General features: G+C 34.0%; 1 protein-coding gene across 1 annotated transcript in view; it reads right to left on the reverse strand.

Annotated features, from left to right (window-relative positions):
• LOC132727215 (uncharacterized) overlaps window positions 1–25,358 on the reverse strand; it is a 68,840-nt gene that overhangs the window by 15,602 nt on the left and 27,880 nt on the right. The window contains exon 3 of the mRNA XM_060712634.1: window positions 460–648. Within this exon, the coding sequence (XP_060568617.1) occupies window positions 460–648 (189 nt within the window). The remainder of the gene's footprint in view (window positions 1–459; window positions 649–25,358) is intronic.

Consider the following 25,358-nt stretch of genomic DNA (forward strand, 5'->3'; position numbering starts at 1 on the left):
TTAACAAAAAACAGAAATAAATAATCATCCGCTGCTTAATTTTCCTCGCGTGGAATGAAATGTTTAAAAGTCAGGACTGCGCAATATACAGAAGCGCCCAATGTGACCCGCAAGATACTTAAAACTAAAATTTATTGGATATTCAAGATACAAAAAAAAATGATATTTTTTTCAACCAAATCAAAATTGTTATTGTACTACATTCACACAAAAAGAAAGCAAAACGACAAACACAGAATAAACTTAATTTGTCCCGTATTGAGTGGTGTTATAATCGTTTTATATCGCATTTTGTTTCTGTTCCTACAACACACATGTAATTAATCTAGTTTGCAGACAATAGAATTAATGGAATTCTTATTTTTGGACAATTTAAGATTTCCATGTTGTTTTTTATTGTTTTTTTTTTCAAAACCATTTATAAACATTGTTTTTTAATCAAACAACTAGACATCTTACAACTCTTAGCAAAACGAGATTTTCTCTGAGGGCACCGACACATCCTAGGAAAGCCACTATACACGTTATACCTCCACCGATACATGTTAACAAAGGCAAGTCAAGGTAAAATTCAGTATTCGATGTTACCAGTAGAGTTTTGTCTGCTCGCATCCAAATACCAAGGCCAATAGCAATTACTGCCATAATCTGTGAAATAAAAGTAATTAAAATCACTAGTTAAGCAGAAACTTTCCAAACATCACCACAAGCATTTTAGCGACATTTAGGGTTTGATTCGTTTTTCTCATTTTTACCTGAAAATTGCCGACTTCACGGTGAATAATCGTTTCGCACTGATTTGGAATATTTTCCCGTTCCTGAACTGATTTGGATTTATTGGCACCGGTTGATTCAGATAAAATGGATTTTTAGCATGACAAGGTAGGAAAATATATAAAACAAGATATGTTTGTAAAACATGTATGCCCCCTATCGGCAGCCAATTAGTCATGTGATCAGGTTATGATGCATGACTTCTGACCCAGTGAACAAAAATTAATAAGGGTTATCTACTGGTCATGACTAGTTACAAAGTAATAATTACTGTGACCCCATAAGTTGTGTGCAGCAATTTAAGTTATTACAAATCTTACCAAATAATATATGCATAAATTTTATGAATCATGTAGGCCTCATTAATGACAGCCAAGTTGTTATATTACATGAGACCTTCAAATGTGTATACCAAAAGCATTTTTAGTTTAATATAAAAATATCAACCATGGCAACTTGAGTTGTTGAGTTATTGGTCAGAAACCATCTTTAAGTACAAGGTCAATATGACACTGACCCCTTGACCCCAAAATCAATAGGGTTCATCTGCTGGTCATCATACCAAGTTTGAAGTTCCTAGGCCTAAGCATTCTTTAGTTATTGGTCGGAAACCGTTTTTACTTACAAGGTCAATATGACACTGACCCCTTGACCCCAAAATCAATAGGGTTCATCTGCTGGTCATCATACCAAGTTTGAAGTTCCTAGGCCTAAGCATTCTTTAGTTATTGGTCGGAAACCGTTTTTACTTACAAGGTCAATATGACCTTGACCTTTGACCTCTTGACCCCAAAAATCAATAGGGGTCATCTGCTGGTCATGACCAATCATCACACCAAGTTCGAAGTTCCTATGCCTAAGCCTTCTTTAGTTATTGATCGGAAACCATTTTTACCTACAAGGTCAATGTGACCTTGACCTTTGAACCCTTGACCCAAAAATCAATAGGGGTCATTTGCTAGTCATGACCAATCATCACACTAAGTTTGAAGTTCCTTGGCCTAAGTTAAAGTTATTGATCGGAAACCGTTTTTACCTACAAGGTCAATGTGACCTTGACCTTTGACCCGTTGACCTCAAAATCAATAGGGGTCATCTACTGGTCATGACCAATCATCATACCAAGTTTAAAGTTCCTAGGCCTAAGCGTTCTTTAGTTATTGATCGGAAACCGTTTTTACTTACAAGGTCAATGTGACCTTGACCTTTGACCCCTTGACGCCAAAATCAATAAGGGTCATCTGCTGGTCATGACCAATCATCACACTAAGTTTAAAGTTCCTAGGCCTAAGCTTTCTTTAGTTATTGATCGGAAACCGTTTTTACCTACAAGGTAAATGTGACCTTGACCTTTGACCCCTTGACCTCAAAATCAAAAGGGGTTATCTGCTGGCCATGACCAATCATCATACCAAGTTTGAAGTTCCTAGGCCTAAGCGTTCTTTAGTTATTGATCGGAAACTGTTTTTACTTACAAGGTCAATGTGACCTTGACCTTTGACCCCTTGACCCCAAAATCAATAAGGGTCATCTGCTGATCATGACCAATCATCATACCAAATTTGAAGTTCCTAGGCTTAAGCATTCTTTAGTTATTGATCAGAAACCGTTTTAACTTACAATGTCAATATGCAGAGCTCCAGATAGCGTGCGTATCAGCGTAAAATACGCATAGAAAATCCAAAATACGCATCACTTTCAAAATCCGTGCGTCAAAGTTACGCACAACAAAATGAAAATACGCTTGTATGTCAAAATTTAAGCGTAAAAGAATATAAGTGTAAACATTTGATATTTAGAAATAGGATGTTTTGAGCATAAAAATCAATATAATTCCATTTCATTGCTTTGAAAACTAAAAATTCTGTTGTCAACAACGCATGTTAAAAATGAAAGTAACAGGAAGTACAGAAGGGAGATAACTCTCGTAGATCAACCTGTGAAATTAGCCAGCTAATCATCGTAGGAGTTAACATAGTATTGTTTGTTTAGGCATCTATTGACATGCTTATGTCTCAATATTATAACAAAAATATATTTTAATTTCTTTCACTTTTGTTGTTGGAACAAAAAAGACACGTTTTTCACCTGCAGTTTTGTACTCAATATTTTCGTACCCAGTCTACAGTTACGGACAATTTTCTCTCAGACCAATGCTTTTTTAAGAAAGATAAAAAAAAATCTTGTTTATTTTTCTTTAATTCTAATTAAACTATAATTGTTCAAATGATAAGGTACATGCCAACAGAAATAAAGAAAGAAAATATTGACTCCTAGAATATAAAATAATTTCAGGGCTTCCACTATTGGAAGTTTGGGAGTCATTTACTCCTTCATTTTGGCTTGTGACTTCCAAAATCTAATACTTTTCCTTCTTTACCTATAAAATGTGACTTCCAATATCAGAGATTTTGAAGTCTGACTTCCAAATTTTGAAAATGGAAGCCCTGATAATTTTGTTGTGTATACTCTGGAAGTCTGACTTTACAGAGCATGTTTTGTACAGTTTCACATTGAATCAGTATCTTATTTGTAAAAGTTTTTCTAATAAAAGAAACAAACAAACAAAAACAATATTGTAAGTTTAATTTGTTTATAAAAAATGCAAAATGCTTTTTTCGACAGATTTTACCCCTTAAGTTTTTCAGAAATTGCATTTTACCCCTCACTCTAGATTTTGAGGGGTAAAAACCCCTTGGCCAAAAAAATTATCTGGAGCTCTGAATATGACCTTGACATTTGACCCCAAAATCAATAGGGATCATCTGCTGGTCATGATTAATCTGCTTGTCATCATACCAAGTTTGAAGTTCCTAGCCCTAAGACTTCATTATTTATTGATCGGAAACCGTTTATATCTTAAAGGTCAATGTGACTTTGACCCCTTGACCCCAAAATCAATAGGGGTCATGACCAATCACCATACTAAGTTTGAAGTTCCTAGGCCTAAGGGTTCTTTAGTTATCACTCGGAAACCATTTGGTCTACGGACCGACGGACCGACAGACCGACGGACCGACAGACAGACAAATGCAAGGCAATATACCCCCTCTTCTTTGAAGTGGGGGCATAATAAACACATTTCCATCTATTAGTCTTTGAATATTTTACTTGCACGGAACATTGCAATGTTTAAGGAATTCATATACACCTTTAAAAGGTTGGTTAACGGTCTTTTACGAGTTGGAATCGAAAAACAAATTTCACGTGTCAGTGAAGTAGTAGCAAACACTTGCATTAGATTGCCAAAAAAGTAATTATTATCTATGATTTTCCAGGTATTTCATGATCATTTAGGGAAAAAATAATTCCGCGTAATTTAATGGTTTTAGTAAAAATGTTTTGTCCAGTAATGAATTTGTAGTACGTATTTTCTTTACTTACTCGACATATGTAACCCCCTTTACATGTATATTAGCTATGGAACGCCATAGCTGCCTCATTTTACGTTTCGTTTTATTTTTCCCTAAAAGGGTCTTATTATGTATAATAGTAGTGTTGGCTTGCCAGGGTTAACGAGGTCTTATAAGGTCAAATATTCATGTTATCTTGTCAAAACGTCATGCTGACTTGTCTAAACACTGATCTTAAAGTTATCATGTCTAAATCCGGTGTTAACATGCCTAATGGAAATCTTAATATTGTAATGCCCTGGAAATTTGACTTTTTATGATCTCACTGGATTTCGGTCTTGTTTATTTCTGCTTTTACTTTCATTTTTAGAGGCTTTTGCTGGCGACAACACAGTGGATCGTGTGGTGCCCTAATGAAGCGTACAGGACATCAATGTGAATCTACGTATTGTGCCAGCAGTTTGATCCTTCTTGATTCTAGAAGGTTTTCCCTAAATGTTGTCCATGGTAGAATCCTGTGTTTATGATCTGTTTTCGTGACTTCTGTCAAAACGGTTAATTACTTTGTTTCACACTCAATGTAAAGGTTTTGTTGTGTATGATGCGGACTCATTTAATGTGTAAATCTGCCTTGTAAATCCATCTGAATTTGATTGTAAACACCGTGTATTTGTGATAATTTGAAATGCACTTTTCCATGTCGGCCATGTTGGACTTTTACGTTGTGAGTGCAAGGGATAGATCTTTATCCGATGATGGTAATTTGTTAACTTATGTTGTCACTTAGAAAATGTAATATTTTAACGTGATTGTTCTTGTTATAAGTTTTGATGTATATATTTTGTTAATTGGGTGTCTGTTTTTGGCGCAGAAGATATCCCACAAAATTGTTTGGAGCCCACAGAAAAAGCTGTGGAGCGTTCCTTCCACAAGAAAATCTGTGGGACGTCTTCCCACGAGAAAAAAACTGGAGCCCACAAAAATATCTGTGGAGCGTTCTTTCCACAAAATGTGTGGGGACTGTGGCATATAAATAGCCAGCTTTGTAACACCGCACTTTGGGGTCAAACGCACTTTGGGGTTCGACCCCAAAGTGTGTTACGTACTTTGGGGTCCGACCCCAGAGTGCGTTACGCACTTTGGGGTCCAATTTCGACCCCAAAGTGCGTTAAACAGGTACATATGCATTTTTTAATATCAGACACTTAGGGGTCATAAAAATGAATTTTCATTATGTTTTAAAAAATATATTGTAGTCAATGCTAATGGTCAACAAAAATCAAAGTATTAAATAGACGCAAAACATGTGCCATGAAGAATCAATAGGGATTTAAATGATCTTGATCAGTAAGCGAAGAATTTCATCAAATAAAAAATTTGTATCAATTAATAAGCTCAAAATATATTTTTCTCAAATTTTCCATTTATTGTAAAAGAATGTACACCTTTCATTAACTACATTGTTTTAAGCTCGTTGCATCATTTTTTTTATTTACACATTTTATAAAAATATGATAGTCTTCAGTAAAAAATGTGCGTGATAACATGTTGAAAGGGCCATTTATTAAGATTATCTAAATGTGACATAGAAGAAACTTGACTAGGAGTAGATGCGGCCGTAAGGGCAGAATTCAAAAATATTATATACTATTTAAGTAGACACGCATTAAGAGCGGAGTTTCATACCCCCCCCCCCCCCCCCGAGATCATAAAATTAACGTTTAAAGGCCCATTATGCTTTTATGTGTTTTTCTTAAGGGGGGCTCCACTGAGATTTTTTTGACATGATGGGACTGAAAATATTTTTTTCCAGATAAATGTACCATTCGATGTAGGTTAAGACCACTAATCTTTGTGCAAAATTTAAGATCATTCGCGCTTTTCGTTTTTCCAGAATAATTATTCAAATTGTAAAAATTGGCGTTTAAACGCTTTTTAATCAAATTGGGCTAAAAAAAGCATAAACATACGATTTTCAATTTATTTCAAAGTATATTTCTTAACAATCTTTGCATATATTTCTGTTTAAAGTGCCCCAGCTCATGATCATTTATGTAAGAAATTCAAATGTTATGTTTTACGCTTTCAAACCTCAGTGGAGTCCCTTTAAAGGCTTTTTAATTTTGGTGATCTTCTATGGTATCCAGAAAATACTCATTGGCCAATTACCTGAACCATCTTTTTCATCTGCTCTCTTTGGCAATGATGAGTACAGTTATAGTGAATTAGTTTTTTTTATATGGAAATCAAATACTACATTATACTTTTATGACAAATAATTTCACATTTATCGCTACTTTATTCAGGTAACAAGCATCTTACATTTCTCTACTACCATTATTTAAACATTATAAAATTCATGTTTGCCCTTTCTAAAGAAGTATGTAGGATTTCTATTTAAAAAGCTTCTGGCGAACGGTGTGTTACGGAGCTTACAAAAAAAACTTAAGTTTGACGTATTTGTAAAAATCACTATTTATAGTCCGATCGAGAAACTTGATATTTCACCAGAACATTGCAATAGAGTATATAAAATAATTTATAGTTCTTTAAAAAAAAAAACTGCATTTTATTTCATCCCCATCATATTTAAAATGGAGCTCAATATGGCCCCAAATGTTATGCCACAAAAGTACATTATTACAGAACGGGATATTTTTCGCAGCATCTTTTAATTTTAGGAATACATCCATAATTTATGAAATAGAGTACTTTGTTATATGAACACAATTTTTAAATATTTCAATTGGTAAAATTAATGAAACTTTTATCACTTAAGCATCAAACAAAGTATCGACCGCCATCTTGAACTCAATCTCTAATATTTAAATGTCGCAGATCAACAATAAGTCAGTATTTAAGCAGAACTCAGATGACACCTTCAGACCCTGGAACCCAAAGTGCGTTGAAATGTAGCATATTAATGCACTTTGGGGTCAATTTCTCGATTTTGACCCCAAAGTGCGTTGGACCCCAAAGTGTAATGCGAAGTGTAACGCACTATGGGGTCGGACCACAAAGTGCGTTGGACCCCAAAGTGCGGTGTTACACAGCTTCCCTTCATTTGAGAGCTTCAACATCCAAAATTTACTTTGTGCACCGTTTTGGCTTTTTCTTTAAAATTCAAAATACTTTGGAATTTATTCGAAATTATTCTGGTGCACAACGTTTTTAGCTCCACTTTTTTGGAAAAAAAATAGAGGTACAGCTGTATTGTTATAGTCGCGGCGGCGTTGCCGTTGCCGTTGCCGATGCCGTTGCCGATGCCGTTGCCGCCTGGATCATAACTTTTTTAGTTCTTGGTGTATTGTCTTCATACTTGGCCACAACAACCCTTGGGACAAGACCTTTCATTAGACAACACTAACCTTGACCTTCATCCATAAATGACCTTGACCTTCAAGGTTAAAAGTCCAAATTTTGCTTGTTCTTGCTATTATTGGCTGTTACTTTGTTATTTTTGAATGGATTGTCTTCAAACTTGAACATAATAATCTTCAAGGATATCCCTTAAAAATAACCAGACAGACCTTTACCTTTACTCATTAATGACCTTGACTTTTAAGGTCAAATTATTGAAATTTTCATTGTTTTAGTTTTGCTAATATTGAAGGGATTAAGGACAAGACCTTGTTGTTTATCAAACCCAAATTGACCTTGGGCTCTCTCTCCTCTCTCCTCTCTCTCTTTCTCTCTCTCTCTCTCTCTCTCTCTCTCTCTCTCTCTATCTCTCTCTCTCTTCTCTCTCTCTCTCTCTCAAATTATTGAAATGTTCATTTTTTGGCTATTATTGGCTGTAACTTTGTTATTTTTAAATGGATTGTCTTCAAACTTGAACATAATAATCTTCAAGGATAACCCTTAAAACTAATCAGGCAGACCTTGACCTTCACTCATTAATGACCTTGACTTTGAAGGTCAAATTATTGAAATTTTCATTGTTTTAACTTTGCTAATATTGAAGGGATTAAGGACAAGACCTTGTTGTTTATCAAACCCATATTGACCTTGGCCTCTCTCTCCTCTCTCCTCTCTCTCTTTCTCTCTCTCAACTAATGTGATAAGACAGACCAATTAAATTTATAAAAAGGAAACGTTAAGATTTGTTAAAACCTTTAGAAAAAGGAAAAAGTCGAGCGTTGCCCCCGCCCGGCGGTGGCTCTTGTTATTAATTTATATTATATTAAAGAATTGCACATTTATTTTTGTGAAGTTCAAGTTTTATTTTGATTAGAAACTTTATTGAGGGAACTTGAGATTGTAACTTAAAACAGTATTTTTTGAACGATTTTTGTGACACAATAATATCTTACAGTTATCTTGTTTAAGCTGTTTAATAAACTTTAGAAACTTTAAAAAGTATTTGTAATTTTTCCCTCCTTAATTTAATTTTTAACGTTGAAGTTCAAACTTTGTGTTCCCTCCTTAATTATTTTTAACGTTGAAGTTCAAACTTTGTGAATGCTCAGCGGCCAGTCAACTATCAGTAGCAGACGACGTGAAATCACGGAGAGTAGTCAGAAAGTATAGTCGCTGTCTACGTAAGAACAGCACACAGTCACGGAGAGCAGTCAGAAAGGGTAGTTCCTGTCTATATCAAGACTAAAGTTAGTCACGGAGAGCAGTCAAAAGGGATAACTGCGGCATACTACAGCAGAATAAGGTGCATGACTTCACGGAGAGCAGACTAACAAACAGCACAGGGCAGCATAGAGTTGCAGTCTACAGAGGAGCTGTCAGATAGAGACAGGGAGCAGACAGATAGACTACACAAGATCTGGCCATCAGACTTTGACAAATTACAGAGAGCAGCTGAAAGCTAGAATAGTTTAAGGTCACAACTAAGAGCAGGAGCGTAACAATTTGTCTAACATGCACGCCATCTTTTCGAATTAAGATTTCAACATGTCTTAACACAGCCTTGTTTAAATTTGGTATTGAATTGTGATCCTGGTTTGTTATGACACTATTGTATTATGTTATACTGTCGTTTTGTCTTGTCCAAATGTGGTATTGTCTTGTCTAAACACCGTCACATTTTGTCAGACTGCCATGTCATTGTCTTCAAATTCCGCGTTATCTTGCCTAAAGAGTGTCTTTTGTGTCAAAATAGCATGCTGTCTTGTCAAACTGTAGTGGTTAATTGTCTAGAAAGAAATTGTTTTATTATGTGAAACAGTAGTGTTATCTGGTCGGAGCATGGTGCAAACTTGTCAAACTCATGTCTTATCATGTCGGCTGGCAGTGACATCTTGCCTAAACACTGCCTTATTTTCTCAGATCGCCATGCTACTTTGTCCAAACTTTATGTTAACCCGCCTAAACACCGACTTATGTGAGATAATGGTGGTATCTTTACAAATTATGGTTATGAACTGTTAAAACGCAATAAAAGTATGTCAAAAGGTTACGCTATTATGTCCAAATGCAGATTTAACATGTCTAGATTCTTCTTAATATGTCAAATAGTAATATCTATAAGTTGTCGAAACGTGGCGATGACTTGTGTAAAGCACTATCTTTTTGTTTAAGTGTCATTTTATTTTTTCAAGATGCGGTGTAAATAAAACTAAACATCTTCCTTTTATGTCGAAGTATCATTTTTCCTTTTCAAATGTGGTGTTTACTTGTTTAAAACACAGTATCATTATGTAATACAGTGGCGTAGACTTGCCAATTTATTACGTTAACTTGTCTAAATACCATCTCATTATGTCAGATAATCGAATTACCCTGTCCAGATGACCTAATATGACACATTTCAGACAAGCCAAAACGTCATTTTGACATTGTAAGACTACTGTTTGAAATAATTAAACAATGTTAAGACAAGTCAACATCATATGTTGAAGAGATAAGACTACTGTTACGCATAGTAAGGCAATGTTTAGACAAGTCGACAAAATACTATGGCAACACAACGCTAATATTTGACATAATAAGACGCTTTCTAGGCGAGATAAAAAGAAATGTAACATGAGGCAGCTATGGAGTTCCATAATTGGCACACAGTCTGAATATTTAGATGAAATGCTGCGTTTAATTATAAATTTACTGATAATACCAAAAAGTAGACATTGCATATGAAGCTAAATTTCACAACTGATATCTTCTTAAAGGGTATGAATCTATATCTTTTTATAAAATTTACCAACAATAATATTATATTAGTTCCAATATAATATGGTTGATTCCCAAAAAAGTTGTAACATAGAATGTCTCTGTTATTTAACACACATGAATATTGTTCGCAAACATAATAAAATGTTCCGGAACAAAATATTGTTTGTTATTTTAAGTAGGGTTTTATCCGTTTAGCAATGAATTTGTGCATGCGTCATTTGCTTTTAAGGTAATCATCTACCATGTTTAATTCAAGAATTTTGGAAGTATCCTTTTGTAAAATTTCAACGGCAAATATAAAAATTATAGCTTTATTACGAAAGACCGGTAGGGCCATTTCAACTTCATGAATTCTCGATTTCATATGCATGAATTTGTAATTCCCGTTTTCAACATAAGGAATTCACGATTTCAACTTCATGAATTCACGATTTCAACTTCACGAATTCACGATTTCAACTTCATGAATTCATGATTTCAACTTCACGAATTCAACTTCGCGAATTCACGATTTCAACTTCACGAATTCAACTTCACGAGTTCTCGATTTTAACGTCACGAATTCACGATTTCAACTTCATGAATTCAACTTCATGAATTCACGATTTCAACGTCACGAATTCACGATTTCAGCCTCAAATTGAAATCTTGAAGTTGAAATCGTCAAGTCATGAAGTTGAAATCGTGAATTTGTGAAGTTCAAACCGTGAATTCACGAAGTTGAATTTGTGAAGTTGAAATCGTGAATTCATTAAGTTAAGTTGAAATTGCGAATTCATGACATTGAAATCGTGAATTCGTGAAGTTGAAATCGTGAATTCGCGAAGGTGAAATCGGATATTCATGAGGTTGAAATCGGGAATTCATGAAGTTGAAATGTCCCCACCGGTTTTTCGTTCTTTATACACTTTAATTTCTACTGGTAAGGCATATACTAACAGTTTGTTTGTGTACTCGTACGTTTATTTATCATGATTCGGTATATAAAGTGGGAAAAATGCAAAACTGAAAACAGATAAATAAGTTATTAAAACAAATTCTGATTCATTACAACCATAAATCACAAAACAGTATTTTTACAAGGAATAAAAATACTATAGTTCGTTCAAAACAATCATTTCCACAAAATTTTCAGTTCCTCTGAAGAATGTAGATCTAAAATGGCATAAGAATCTGACAGGCATATGATTTATTTGGAACAAAGAAGCCAGGAATTGTCATATGTGTTATTGTACAGTCTTAAATTCATTATGAGTAAATTCATCTTAGACCATTTTTTAAGTTCTGACCCCTCTTTTATGTTTCAGAATAATACAAAAGCACGAATCTGACATAATATAATTTTATAACTTTCTTTTATCGTTTCCCTACAGTGGTTTTGAAAGTGAAACGCAATTTTTTAAATGTTCGTGAAGATGGCAGTCTAACAGCCTGAAGTTGGCAGCCTAGCAACCTGAAGTTGGCAGTCTAACAGCCTGGCAGCCTAAAGAAAACTAAGAATAGTGCAAACATGAAAACGGTCGGAAATACATCAGTAGCACTTCCTTAGATCATCCACGCCTTTTTTACTTTTTTTTCAATATCGTGATCTTTATTTTTAAGATGTTGAATTGTATCTTTACATTTTTTTTTCATTCTGACGCTTCCAAATTTTTAAAGTTAGCAGCCTAGCGGCCTGGTAGCCTAGCACCCTAAAGAAAAATAAGGATAGTACAAACATGAAAACCGTCGGAAATGAATTGGTAGCACATACTTAGATAGACAATTCCATGTCTTATTTCAATATCTTGATCTTTATTTTTTTTTAAATTGAACTTTATTTTCTGTTCATTCTGACGCTTCGAAATTTGTGAAATTAGCTGCCTAGCAGCGTAAAGAAACCTAAGAATACTACAGACATGAAAACGTTCGGACATGCATCAGTGACACTAATTTAGACCATTCCACGCCTTTTTATGATATCAAGCCTGGCAGCCTGTCATCATTTAGAAGATGAAGAATATAACAAATAGTGAAATGTTTGGAAATGTCTTACAATCGAAAGACTTTACAGGATTACTGACGTTTAGGATTCTTATATTTCAAAGTTTTATGCATCTGTTATGAAGGGGTTCAAACTTTAACTGATGTAATGCCTTCGTTTTCGTCCATATCAAATCATAATTTGATGGCCAATTGTCTTTCGAACTTTGTGCACTTATTTGTTTTAATCAACATTAAGAATAAATTAGGGGTTAAGATAAATAGAAAAAGAGATTGTTATGGATAATTATATATTAGTTTGTAAAATTAATATTTCTTAGTACATCTTTATTAAATACGGGAAGACTCAGAAACATTATTACACTTTATTATCACTTTTTTACAAAATGTCACCTTGATATGAATATGTACCATATACATGTATATGGGGTATGATGGGGATTTGATATAGCACTGGACTGGTGCGAATTTTGCAGTCGTCAACAACTTCACTTCCTCAATCATAAGAAATTGAATAGAAAATTATAGCGACATTATTGTCTTCAGGTTATAAAGATAGTTTGCACGTCTGTACGCGTCATCACTTCTCTTAAACAAGTAATATAATGTATAGAATAAATCATTTTGGTCGCTCAACATACTTAAACAAATGAAAATAATATACATCTATACGTTTATTTGATTTAACCGTAATCCGTTGGAATGCTATAAATTATATTAAACTATCATGAAGCTAGATTATCTTACAAACTTATTCTCTTATAATATCTCATTTGTTCAGTATGATCATGTCGATAATAAGTGTTGACAAACAAGCAATAAAATCATTTTGAAATTATATTTCGCTTAATAACAATTCAACAGTGCAAATAAGAATACGGTGGGATATTGTATAACAGGAAATTAAGTGACATTCGTTATTCCTTACTAACAAAGGGTGTCATATCCAAGGATTTCTATCAAAGGCACCAAATCATATCCACTAAACCCTCTCTTATGGGATCAACCATAACTTGCAAAATGATGTGATGTAATCGTATACGCACTGTTAATTTAATATGATGTCACGGCGTTGGTCATGCTTACATATACAAAATATACGTTCTACAAGATAAGAAAATTGAGCATTCTTTTATATAGCGTACATCGAAACGTACCTTTAAACATTTTATTTATTTTTATCACATTTATTTAATCATCAACATGAATTCAGTCTTCGTCATTATAATACAAATCTAATGTAAATAAGAAATGAATCACGCGTTTTCAGAGATTGGAAAAGTTACATATTTTTAAAGATGCCAAATATATCAAATAAAAAAATTCACTATTCTTGAACTATGATCATTATAAAAAGGTAAAGAGTTAGGAAAAAAGTCTGTCTCATCACCAGGAGAAAACTTTGCATCTTAAATTTCACAGTCAGCACCGCTCTACCCCGTCAAACACAAGATCTTTTAAACAGATCATGGTCAGAAGACGCGCATTTGTAAACGACAGATTTCTCATGGTTAATATCAGTTTGGACAATTAACCATTTGATACGCAATCTTACATAAACGAACTATTAACTCACAGTGGTTTTCGTACGAGTGAAATACCTCTTTCCGCTCCAACTCAGGCCGACGATATTGTTTTGCTTTCAACAAGTAGAATTGATCTTCAAAACCTGTTGGGTATAAGTCGAACATATGCAAATAATTGGCGGTACTGTTATAATTTTAACAATTGTGATACAATGACAATGAATAGAAAGAAATCACGTGTTATGGCACCAAAAAAACTTTTATATGGAAGCTCGATTATATCAGACGTATCCAATCATACACATCTCGGCATTGTGCAGTCATCAAACGGTAACTATCCCTTCGACATCGACGAAGTTCGACATTCCATGAGAAGTACTTGCTGTGATGGTGTAAATCCACATATTATCGCAAGGTTGTTTCCTACCTGTATCCTTCCTAGATCATTATTTGCATGCGAACTTTGGAATCCTCTAAAGCAGTCAGATATACAATATACAACAACTCGAATGCACGTTCCATTTTTGTTTGAAAAATGCGAAAGGCTTTCCACATCTTACTAGATCTGATATGGTAACGGGTATGCTAGGTCTCACCTCACTCGAGGCCTACATCGACCTCAAGAAACTTCTCGTCTTAGGTATAGGTACTTTGTGTAATTTAAAACCAAGCGAAATGATTAGTAAAGTGTTCATAACTAGACTTATGCATGCTAAAACAAAAGTGACGATATCCTCATTAGGCTTTATTCCAGATGTCTTGAAATTATTGGATAAGTATAAATTGACCAATTATATTAGACAGTTTATAGAAAGTGTTTTATTTCCGGCAAAAGTAAAATGGAAAAAGTGTGTTAAATAGTACGAGCAAAATTAATGGAAAGTACGCGTACAGAGAAACAATGACTTTATACACTTTAGAGAGATTAATAGCGTATTGACTATGTCCAATGTATGGAGAGTTTAGCAAAAGAAAGACCAGAGTAACTGACTCTTATGCGATTTGTTGCGCAACTTAACTGTAAAGTTAAGCATAAACAAACTATAATTTGTCAAAAGTGTTTTAATGAATGTACACATGACATGAACTCTCATGTTTTACTGTAAGATGAACAAAGAACTAAAGAAAATGGCAACATTCTTTGATTGCTTAGAAAATCAGTTCAATAGAACTCTGAGAAGTTTTTTGCAGGCAATTCCTACAGAGATATTTATTACATACATATTAGGATATGTAAATATCAATCTTATTAACGTATCATCCGCTGATAAGTACCCAGATTTCATGGCCATATGTGCAAAGTTCTTGTTATCTTTATATCTTGTATCACATTGGGGGCAGGATCTGACCCCCAAGCGGCTGCAGCCAACTTCACAAATTTCGAAGCGTCAAAATAAAAAATAAAAAATTTCAATATTTTAAAAAATTAAGATCAGGATATTGAAATGAGACGTGAAATGGTCAAAGTATGTGCTACCGATTAATTTCCGACGGTTTTCATGTTTGTACTATCCATAGTTTTCTTTAGGCTGCTAGGCTACCAGGCTGCTATGCTGCTAACTTCACAATTTTCGAAACGTCAGAATGAAAAAAAAAATAAAGTTCAATATTTTAAAAGATTAAGATCATTATATTGAAAAAAAAGACGTGGAATGGTCTAAGTATATGCTACCTATTCATTTCCCACGGTTTTCATGTTTGTGCTATCCTTAGTTTTCTTTGGGCTGCTAGACTACCAGGCTGTTAACTTCACAATTTTCGAAGCGTCAGAATGAAAAAAAAAATAAAGTTCAATATTTTAAAAGATAAAGATCATGATATTGAAAAAAGACGTGGAATAGTCTAAGTATATGCTACCGATTCATTTCCGACGGTTTTCATGTTTGTACTATTCTTAGTTTTCTTTACGCTGCCAGGCTGCTAGGCTGCTAACTTCACAAATTTCGAAGCGACAGAATGAAAAAAATATGTTAAGATAATGTACAACATCTTAAAAAACAAGAGGGCCAAGATGGCCCTAGATCGCTCACCTGACCCATCAAACTCATCCGAATAATTACCTAGACAAGCAATCTGACCAAGTTTCATGACAGGTGAGTCAAAAATGTGACCACTACAGTGTTAACAAGGATTATCCATATTTGAGCAGTGTAACCTAGATTTTGATCCCAGGTGACCCATATTCAAACTTGACCTAGAAATCATCAAAACAAACTTTCAGACAATCTAACATTTTTTTTTATTTTTGGGGAGGGTATGCCTCCCCAATGTTAATACCATTCGTCAAATCTTACTGCAGCGGTAATCAGGTAAAAAAATAGTACCTGCCTTTATTTAAGCTGACTCATCACTCATCACAGACATTTACAATATGAAAAAAGTTTCATTTTTTAACTTCATATCTGTAAAGATAATAATTCTCTGAAAAATTCTTGATTTTTCTTTGTTTATTTTTTCAAAATCACTACACCGTGACGTCATACTGCGGCGGTAATCAGGTTTAGTCATACGTTGGTCATAAATAGTTCTGGTATGAAAACCCTTCTACATAATAACTTTATCAATAATTTTTTAACAAAAAGCATAAATGAAAATTTATAAGTAAATGCTTTAATTAGGTGGCAAATATTCTTTATTATTTTTGATAACAATTTTCCAATTACTACGCAGCGACCAACTGTTTATGACGGGTCATTAACTAGAACGTTGCAACACCGTAGTCTCAATATCATGCATGTTCTTTTGTTGTTATAAACCATTAATAGTCCTTAGTATTTTTTTAAAAGACAAATAATGGTAAACTGTCGCTTACATCAGAGACATGGATCATGCTTGCGTGATAACTAAGGAAAACTAACTTATTAGTACACCCTAGGAGGCTGACGCGGAAAACGCTCATAAACCGCTATATCATATAGCTGCTAGTAAATATTTTGCATACATTTAACTAAAACTTCACTCATGGTGATGAACATATAGTTTGAAAACATTATATTCTTAAACCATTATCGCCGAAAAAAAACTATATAAAAACTACAAAACCCGTAAGGACCCTCCGACAAAATTTCCGCACAAGATTACATTTTGCATTAGCAAAATCAACAATATTGCATTTGAGAATCAAAGTACAGAAGGCGCTGAATTTGTTTGGGTCTCAGAATGTCAGAAAGGTGAAGGTTGTGAGATTATAAATCAATTTGTTTTTGTATAGTGCCACCAATGCTTTCCAGCGTTTTAATTGTAGTAGATTTGCTATAAGACTAATTGCAACACTGATATTCAATCCAATGTTTATTTGATTTAATCAATTTGGAAAAAAATGAGTTGCCTTAACTGGGATTTGAACTCCAGACCTCTCGCTTCCTAAGCGAGCGCGCAAACCCCTCGGCCACGGTGAATATATATGTTAATGGCCTGAAGAAAAGCATATTATTCTAAATTAGGGTTTGTAACGACGCTAACTGTTGTTTAACGCTTGTGTAAATAATCATGGCGCTTACTATAAGCATGTATAGCTATAAAGAATAAAATAATATTAGAAATCTTCGACCATTCGGGAATTATTTTGCTTGAAAATTAATGCGCCTGTCATGTGACCATATTTACGCAGTGATCTCCCCTGAATTTTTCGGCCTTAGTGAATTTGGTGGTGAAGGTCATATTTCACACAGCCTAAATTTCATGATTACATCAAAGGACAACACAGTAAGACACTTTGTCAAAATCTAGGTCAGCTGAAATCAAAGTTCACTTTACATCTTAATCTGTGCACATGGTTCAAATTTCATAACTGTACATCAAAGGACAAGAAAGTAGGTCACATCATGAAAATCTAAGTCACCTGATATTCAATTTTACAACTAAAACTGTGCACATGGTCAAAATTTCATTGCTGTACATCAAAGGACAAGAAAGTAGGTCACTGTCCTCTTGGGCAAGGCAAAATTTTTGACCCAAGGGTTTAATTCACAAAAATCTTGATACAGGTCAACCAAACAACATTTCAAGTCAAATATCTAAGCTGTAGCAGCTTTCTACCATTCAGAAAACATTTGTTTTATTTTCTGTTTTTACTATGTGTACATTATGAGAATCACTGCCCCTGGGCAGGGCCAATTTTGACACCAGGGGAAAAATTTGAACAACTTTGGTAGAGGACCTATAGATGATATTATATAGCAAACATCAAAGCTCTATGCCTTGTACCTTCAGGCAAAAATATTTTTTATTTTTTTGACATGTACATAATGAAAATCAATGACCCCCGGGCGGAACCAATTTTGACCCCATGGGCTATAATTTGAACAATCTTGGTAAAGGTTAACTTCGCAAAGTCTCATGCCATATATTTAATCTCTAGCCTTTGTCAATTTAGAGAAGATTTTTTAAGTTTTTACTTTATACATATAAGGAAAACTATCGCCTCTGGAGCAGGACAATTTTAACACTAGGGGCATAATTAAAACAACTTTAGTAGAGGACCAATAGATGATATTATATATCAAATATCAAAGCTCTAAGCCTTGTACCTTCAGACAAGAAGATTTTTTTATTTTTTTAGTATATGTACATAGTGAAATTCAATGACCCCTGGGGTGGGGCCAATTTTGACCCCAGGGCTATAATTTGTAAAATCTTGCTAGAGGTTCACTACATAATGTTTCATGCAAAATATCTTAACTCTAGCCTTTGTAAATTTAGAGAAGATGATTTTTAAGCTTTTTCTATATACATATAAGGAAAACCTATGGCTCCCGGGGCCGGGCTAATATTGATACTAGAGGCAAAATTTGAACAACTTTGGTAGAGTACCTATAGATGATATCATTTAATAAATATTAAAGCTCTAAGCCTTGTACCTTCAGACAATAAGATTTTTGATTTTTTACTATATGTATATATTGAAAATCAATGACCCCCGGGGCGGGGGCAATTTTGACCCCAGGGCTATAATTTGAACAATCTTGCTAGAAGTTCACTTCACAATGTTTCATGCAAAATATCTAACCTCTAGCATTGGTCAATTGCTAGAAGAATTTTTTTTAAAGTTTTTACTATAAGTTTTTACTATATACATATAAGGAAAACCAATGACACCCGGGGCGGGGCCGATTTTAACCCCAGGGGCTATAATTTGAACAATCTGGGTAGAGGTCTACCAGCCAATGCCTTATGCAAAATATCTAAGCTCTAGGCCTTTTGGGTCTTTACAAGAAGGTATTTTAAGTTTTTACTATATGTACATATAGTGAAAATCAATGACCCCCGGGGCGGGGCCGATTTTGACCCCAAGGCTTTAATTTGAACAATCTTGGTAGAGGTCTACCAGATAATGCCTTATGCAAAATATGTAAGCTCTAGGCCTTTTTTACAAGAAGATTTTTTTAATTTATTCTGATAATTTATTTTGGTTCCCATGGCAACCAGATTTCTGCATGGAATGAAATTCTTTGAACAACTTTGGAAGCCCTTCACCCAAGGATCAATCCTGCCAAGTTTGGTTGAAATTGGACAAGTGGTTTTTCACAAGAAGATTTTTTAAATTTATTCTGATAATTTATTTTGGTTGCCATGGCAACCAGATTTCTGCATGGAATGAAATTCTTTGAACAACTTTGGAAGCCCTTCACCCAAGGATCAATCCTGCCAAGTTTGGTTGAAATTGGACAAGTGGTTTTTCACAAGAAGATTTTTTAAGTTCACTATATAATCTATAACACACACACACACACAGGTGAATCGCTATATGCCACCGCATCGCAGATGCTGCGGTGGCACACGCACACGCACACGCACACACACACACACACACAGGTGAATCGCTATATGCCACCGCATCGCATATGCTGCGGTGGCATAAAAAAGCAATACTTATATTTTCATCTTACATAACTCATTAATCAAACTTTAAACATAAAAGTATCTTTTAAAAATATGTCTGGCAATTGACAGATCCCTACTCTGATCTTTTATTTATATAGGAATAAATTTAAACATGTGCTCTTTTGTTTAGGAATATTTTGTAACGAAAGTCTTTATATATCCACTAATCTCATAATTAGAATTAGACAGGTCAGGGATTTATACAACCAGTTGTTTAGTTAACTACGCTCATTTTAATCCCAATAGAAACATTCAAATATTTGGGGTAAAAAACATGACCAAAGTACCTAGTAGTCGTTTACCCGGTGGTGATCCCATTAAACTGATTATAGATTCGAATTGATTAGAAAACACAAATAGAAACATGTGTTTCGGTACAACAAAAATCGAAAATAAAGTGAATGACAGAGATATGTGGTCAAATATGCTTTAACAAGAAAATAATTATTTCAGAGAAAGACGCAGAGATCAGTCTTCAATCAAATCAATGACCCCGTATTGTGTAATTAGAACGTTTATTCAATTCAAGGGCAACGCATCATAATTTGATAGTCCTATGTTATAAAATTCAAATTTTCAATACAGATTATGAGATACATAAAAAATATTAAAGAATAAGAAGCTTAAAAAAAACCGCATATATATACGAATGACTTACAGTCGAGCATCGGGAAATCATCAACATATCTTACGAAACTTTAATTTGAAAACGATATTTGCGTGCGCTGAAGTGATTAATGTTTATTTGAATAAATCAAATAAAAAGAACTTATATGTTTGTGTTCTAAAAATAATCGGCGGCATAAGAGGAACTTCGTATTCATTTTACAACACTTGAAAAATTACTACAGAAAATGTGTTGTTGTTTTTTTGTTTTGTTTTCAACAAAAGTGTGTGTGTTTTAAGTTTATTTATACTCGGCGCCGGAATAACCATATGTCCGAGATTATAGCATCGGGGATGTCTTTTTGAAGCAGAATCTTCCTGGTAGCCCATTCTTCGTTCGTTGGTGGTAAAGGAGACGACAATACTGTCAATGCATCAACTTCCTGACTGACGAAAACAAAAACGGCATTAATTAGCGCTAAACCTCCAGAGTAAGTCACGACAGGTCAACCAATCACCTCTGGTACTTGAGATGACTAGACCTTGACCTGTCGTGTGCCTTCTCCGCGACGTGCACGTCTCTTGAGGGATTTTGGAGAAGTTTCAACAAAAACCTCCAAAACACGCTATTTATAACACCATTCATAGCACTGACGCTTCGATGTTCTCATTTATTTGCGGGAAATGGTCGACAGGGAAAACCCTACGTAATAACCGCACACCCTGTTAACATCAGATTTTCCGCAGTATATATTTCAAGCTAGTGAGGTTTAAAACTATCGATTAACTACCATAAGTTTGTTGAGTGTTGGCGGTAAAAAAGAAGATATAACTTCCTGATCAATTTTCACTTAGGTTGATTCAATTTTGAATAAGCTTTGCAGATATTGATTTTTTCAAGAAATATTTAGCTTTAATATTATCCGAAGCCGTCAAAGTCAGCGACGAGTAATGGAATGGGAATACTTTTCTGAAACGTGATTTTATTCGAGATTTGCTTCGGGAGCAGACAACTTTCTGTCCGTAGAGCATGAATATTAATACTCATCACAAGACAGTATCTTATTGATCTCAATTATGGTACATGTAAATATGTAGAAAATCTATAATTTTTATGTTCAATAAAAATGTTGCATAAATTGCCGTTGTTATTATCATTCAATGATATTAAAATGACATAAGTAGTATAGGGGACGGTTTGGCCCCACGACTGCGCATGCGCGACGCCATATTGGATTCTATTTTTAAAATGACATCATCGTTCTATTTTTAGAACTTGATCATCGTTCTTTTTTAATCTCACGGAAGTATACGTAGCTGGGGTTAGTATCTCGAAGCTATCGTTATATTTGCGTTTACGAACGTGCTAACGATTGACGGAGGGTTGGTTAACGAGAGACTAGCGCGGGTATCTCGAAAGCAATAGTTAAGCAATCGTTCGTTGCTTTCTCGTTAGTTATTAACGATTGAGTTATTTAATCATTTGAATACATTTACCGCGAAAATTGTGTACAGCTCTTGTTTATATTCACCGAATCATCATTTTGCGTAGACGAAGGTGAATTAGAGCATAAGGTTACGATCATGCTAAACCACACAATCACACGACACATGCAGGATCCGGTCTGTCGTCTAGCAATTTAGACTTAGTCTTGCGATGAAAATCCCGATTGCCTTGATAATGTCAATTGTCAAACGGTTCCTTTAAAAAAGAGAACAGTCATTGGAACTGCCCCTGTTGAAAGTTCCAATGAAACAGGCGTGATTCAATTGAGGGAGGGCGGGGGTGTGTCGGGAACTTAAAATAGAAACTGCAATACTAGAAACAGAGGAAACACGACTGTATATAGAACAGCAGAGACTGCAGATTTAGCAGCAACGGCTGCAAGTGTAGTCAGACATTTTAAACAATTTACATAGTTAAAGCCAATATTTTGGCGGAGCTTCTTCTCAATACCAGTCAAAAAATCTTGGGACAGATAACCATCCCTCATTCTTCAGGCTATATCAACATGTTGTTTTAGGTTGTAAGTATACTGTCAATATTCAAATTCGAAAATGTTGCTTTCATTGTTGCTTTCCGTTTCGGTGAAATATGGACTATATTTTCACGAAACATAATAAAATTTTACCCTTTAGACAATCATAATTATGTACAGCAATCTTTCTTAAATCCCACTTGCTACACAGCTGCAAAGACATGCGCCTAACAATGACGCCATTAGCAAAACAATGACTTCATAAGCATAAATATATATTAAATATGTAAAGTCGATTTTAATTGGATAATCATGACGTTTATATTATTAGTTATAAAGAATTTTGACAGGTAATATTGCCCTATATAAACGACTGTTTGGAAATATAACCCGAGCCGCTAAACGATGGTTATATTACCTACAACCGCTTGTATATGATCATTTAACATGTCAGGAATATTTATAACACATTTATAAAACCGCAAACTTCCTTTTTTTTTTAGAAAAAAAAGGTGAGATTTCTTAGTTTCCAGAAACAGCGTATATAAAACTATAAAATTGTCACGATTATCCAATGAAAAGTGACGTGACAAACGTGCAGTATTATAAAATCTTTTATAATACTGCACGTTTGTTACTGCAAGTTTGTAACGTCAATTTTCATTGGATAATTGTGGCGTTTATATAGTTTATATAGAATGAACACGGCTATTTATCCATAATATCAATTGATTCCATACAGAAAGATGGTTAAGACCGCAACTGTATTCTCTCCCTTTTGAAGAGCATAAACTATAATAACATGCTAAATCACTGGATGGTTGTATATCAAATACCAGTAGGATGAACCTTGCTTTTGTACCTTTTGAGTAATATCAGAATTCAGATTTCATTGACATACAGAAAGGGGTCAGCCTTTAGTCCCCTCTTGGTGATAATAGAGGGGGACTAATAACAACAATTTATTCTAGTTTCAATTCTCAGGTTTATTACTTTTCATTAAACCAGGCAAGCTAAGATACATGTTATACTAGCTCTGAATGTATTTACACAACATTGCTAAACATTACACAATATTTTAATAAATTTTGGAATGTGCAGTCATATGTTACACAAGTCAATTCATGGAAACTTTTGGGGAAACAACCAAAATAATTACATTTAATTTATCCCTGCTGGGTAAGTGTCATGGTTTTGTTTCAAGCCAAAACAACTAGATTAACATTTTCCTTCAACACAATGTTCTTGACAGGGGATTCAACTGAAGCGCTAATTCAGACTGCCACTCTAAAATAGTCCAACTAGTCCCAAGTGTTCATATTGGTGCCTATACAATTATGATCACTACATCTGGAAACTGGAGATTCCCACAGACTGTGCTAATCTTCATTTGCTTGACAGTGACACATGCCAACCTTTAAAAAATGCAATAACAATTAAACAGGTATGAAGTGCAATAATTTGCAAAAAATGTTTATCTTATTTGTCTCTTCTTACATTCATAATGCAGAGCACTAGATTTGTGTGTCTGTCATACAAAATGACTTTCAATAACACTATTTAATTTTTAAATATATTTGAAATACAATTTTTTTATAAATACTGATAGTAATACTGAATTCCTTTTGTGATATTTTTTCTGTCACATATGTTCAGACAGTATACAATTAATTTGTTTAGACGGCATACAATTAAAAGTATAATTATTTATTGGCTACAAATAAATGTAAAATTATATGGTTAGTTTAATAACAAATATGAATGTTTCAAAGATTATCCCTTCAAACTTTAAAAACAGCCTGTCAATTAAGCAGATATTAGCAATAAGGCACACTAAGCAGAAAAAAATGGTCAATCAAAGGGTAGGGAAATATTTTTATACATATTTAAATCATTTGGTAAGAAACAATCACTTCACAGCTGTGCTTTGCTATTGAATATTTTCATTTGTTTCAATCTTTAATAATCAAAATGAAAACAATGTCCATAAGGATGAACTGTATAATTGTAAATTTTGCATAAATATTGAGGTCTTGTTCAAGGCAACAGTATTGTAAATTTTGCAGTTCCCTTGTAATGCCCTGTAGGATTGATTTGTACTACCTTAAAACACCATACTATGATATTTCATTAGTCGCCGGTAGAAACCGGCGACTATATTTGTAACAGTTTAATATTATACCTATGGTAGGAGAAGGCATTAAAATCTGAAAATAAAAGCATAACAATTACTGAACAATTAAAGACTACAATTGTTTTCAGTAATCTCAAAAAATCAAACATACAATAATGTTGCTCAATGAAATGAAATATTCAAATATTGACATCGTAAAAAGCAACATTACAATTTTTATAAAATGAATTAATGACGTATCCCTATGGATCAGTCATTGAATTTAGGGATGTTTTTCCTTTTTTCAAAGTGTCAAGCGTTGCTATTTTATGATAAATAAATCACGCATGATATTTGAAATGACACTTTTAAATTATCTGGTTGTTTGTATGTTATGAGACTTATTCTATTTTTTTTTATCTTATTTATTATTAACAGCTTCTCCCAGAATCACGTGACTACATGTTATATGTTACTGTTATAAAATCTATTAATGGTAACAAATGGCTTACAGGTAACTTGTGAATTGTTGGCAGCTGGTTAAAGTGGAAATCAAAGTAATTTTGTATATGACAGTAGGGGCTGGAATCGTATTGGATACACAGAGAAAACTAATAAACTATCTTTGTATTGATAGTCTATCGCACTGAAAGGCAATTAAACGTTAACTATATCGTATGTAACAACTTCGTCATACTTACCACAAGGCCATCGAGCAGTATTAATTGATATAATTATACATGTAATTATACTTACAATAAAATCGTTAACATTAATCATAATAAGTTATGAAAGCTAACGAAACAGCTCCCGAAAGTCTCGGGTAAATATTGCCAAACAATACTTGCTTATCTAATAATGATAACAGTTTCTTGACAAAATTGCTAAGCAAGTTTGCTTCAAATATGATGTTTTATTATAACATAACATAAATTTATTGCATTAAACTCTTTTACAAAGTTTATAGCAAGAAAGATATAATTGTGGCAAGTACATGAAAACGTGTTTATGAATAACA

This window comes from Ruditapes philippinarum, unplaced genomic scaffold, assembly GCF_026571515.1.
Source record: "Ruditapes philippinarum isolate M1 unplaced genomic scaffold, ASM2657151v2 ctg1630_1_1_1_1, whole genome shotgun sequence".
Lineage (NCBI taxonomy): Eukaryota > Metazoa > Mollusca > Bivalvia > Venerida > Veneridae > Ruditapes > Ruditapes philippinarum.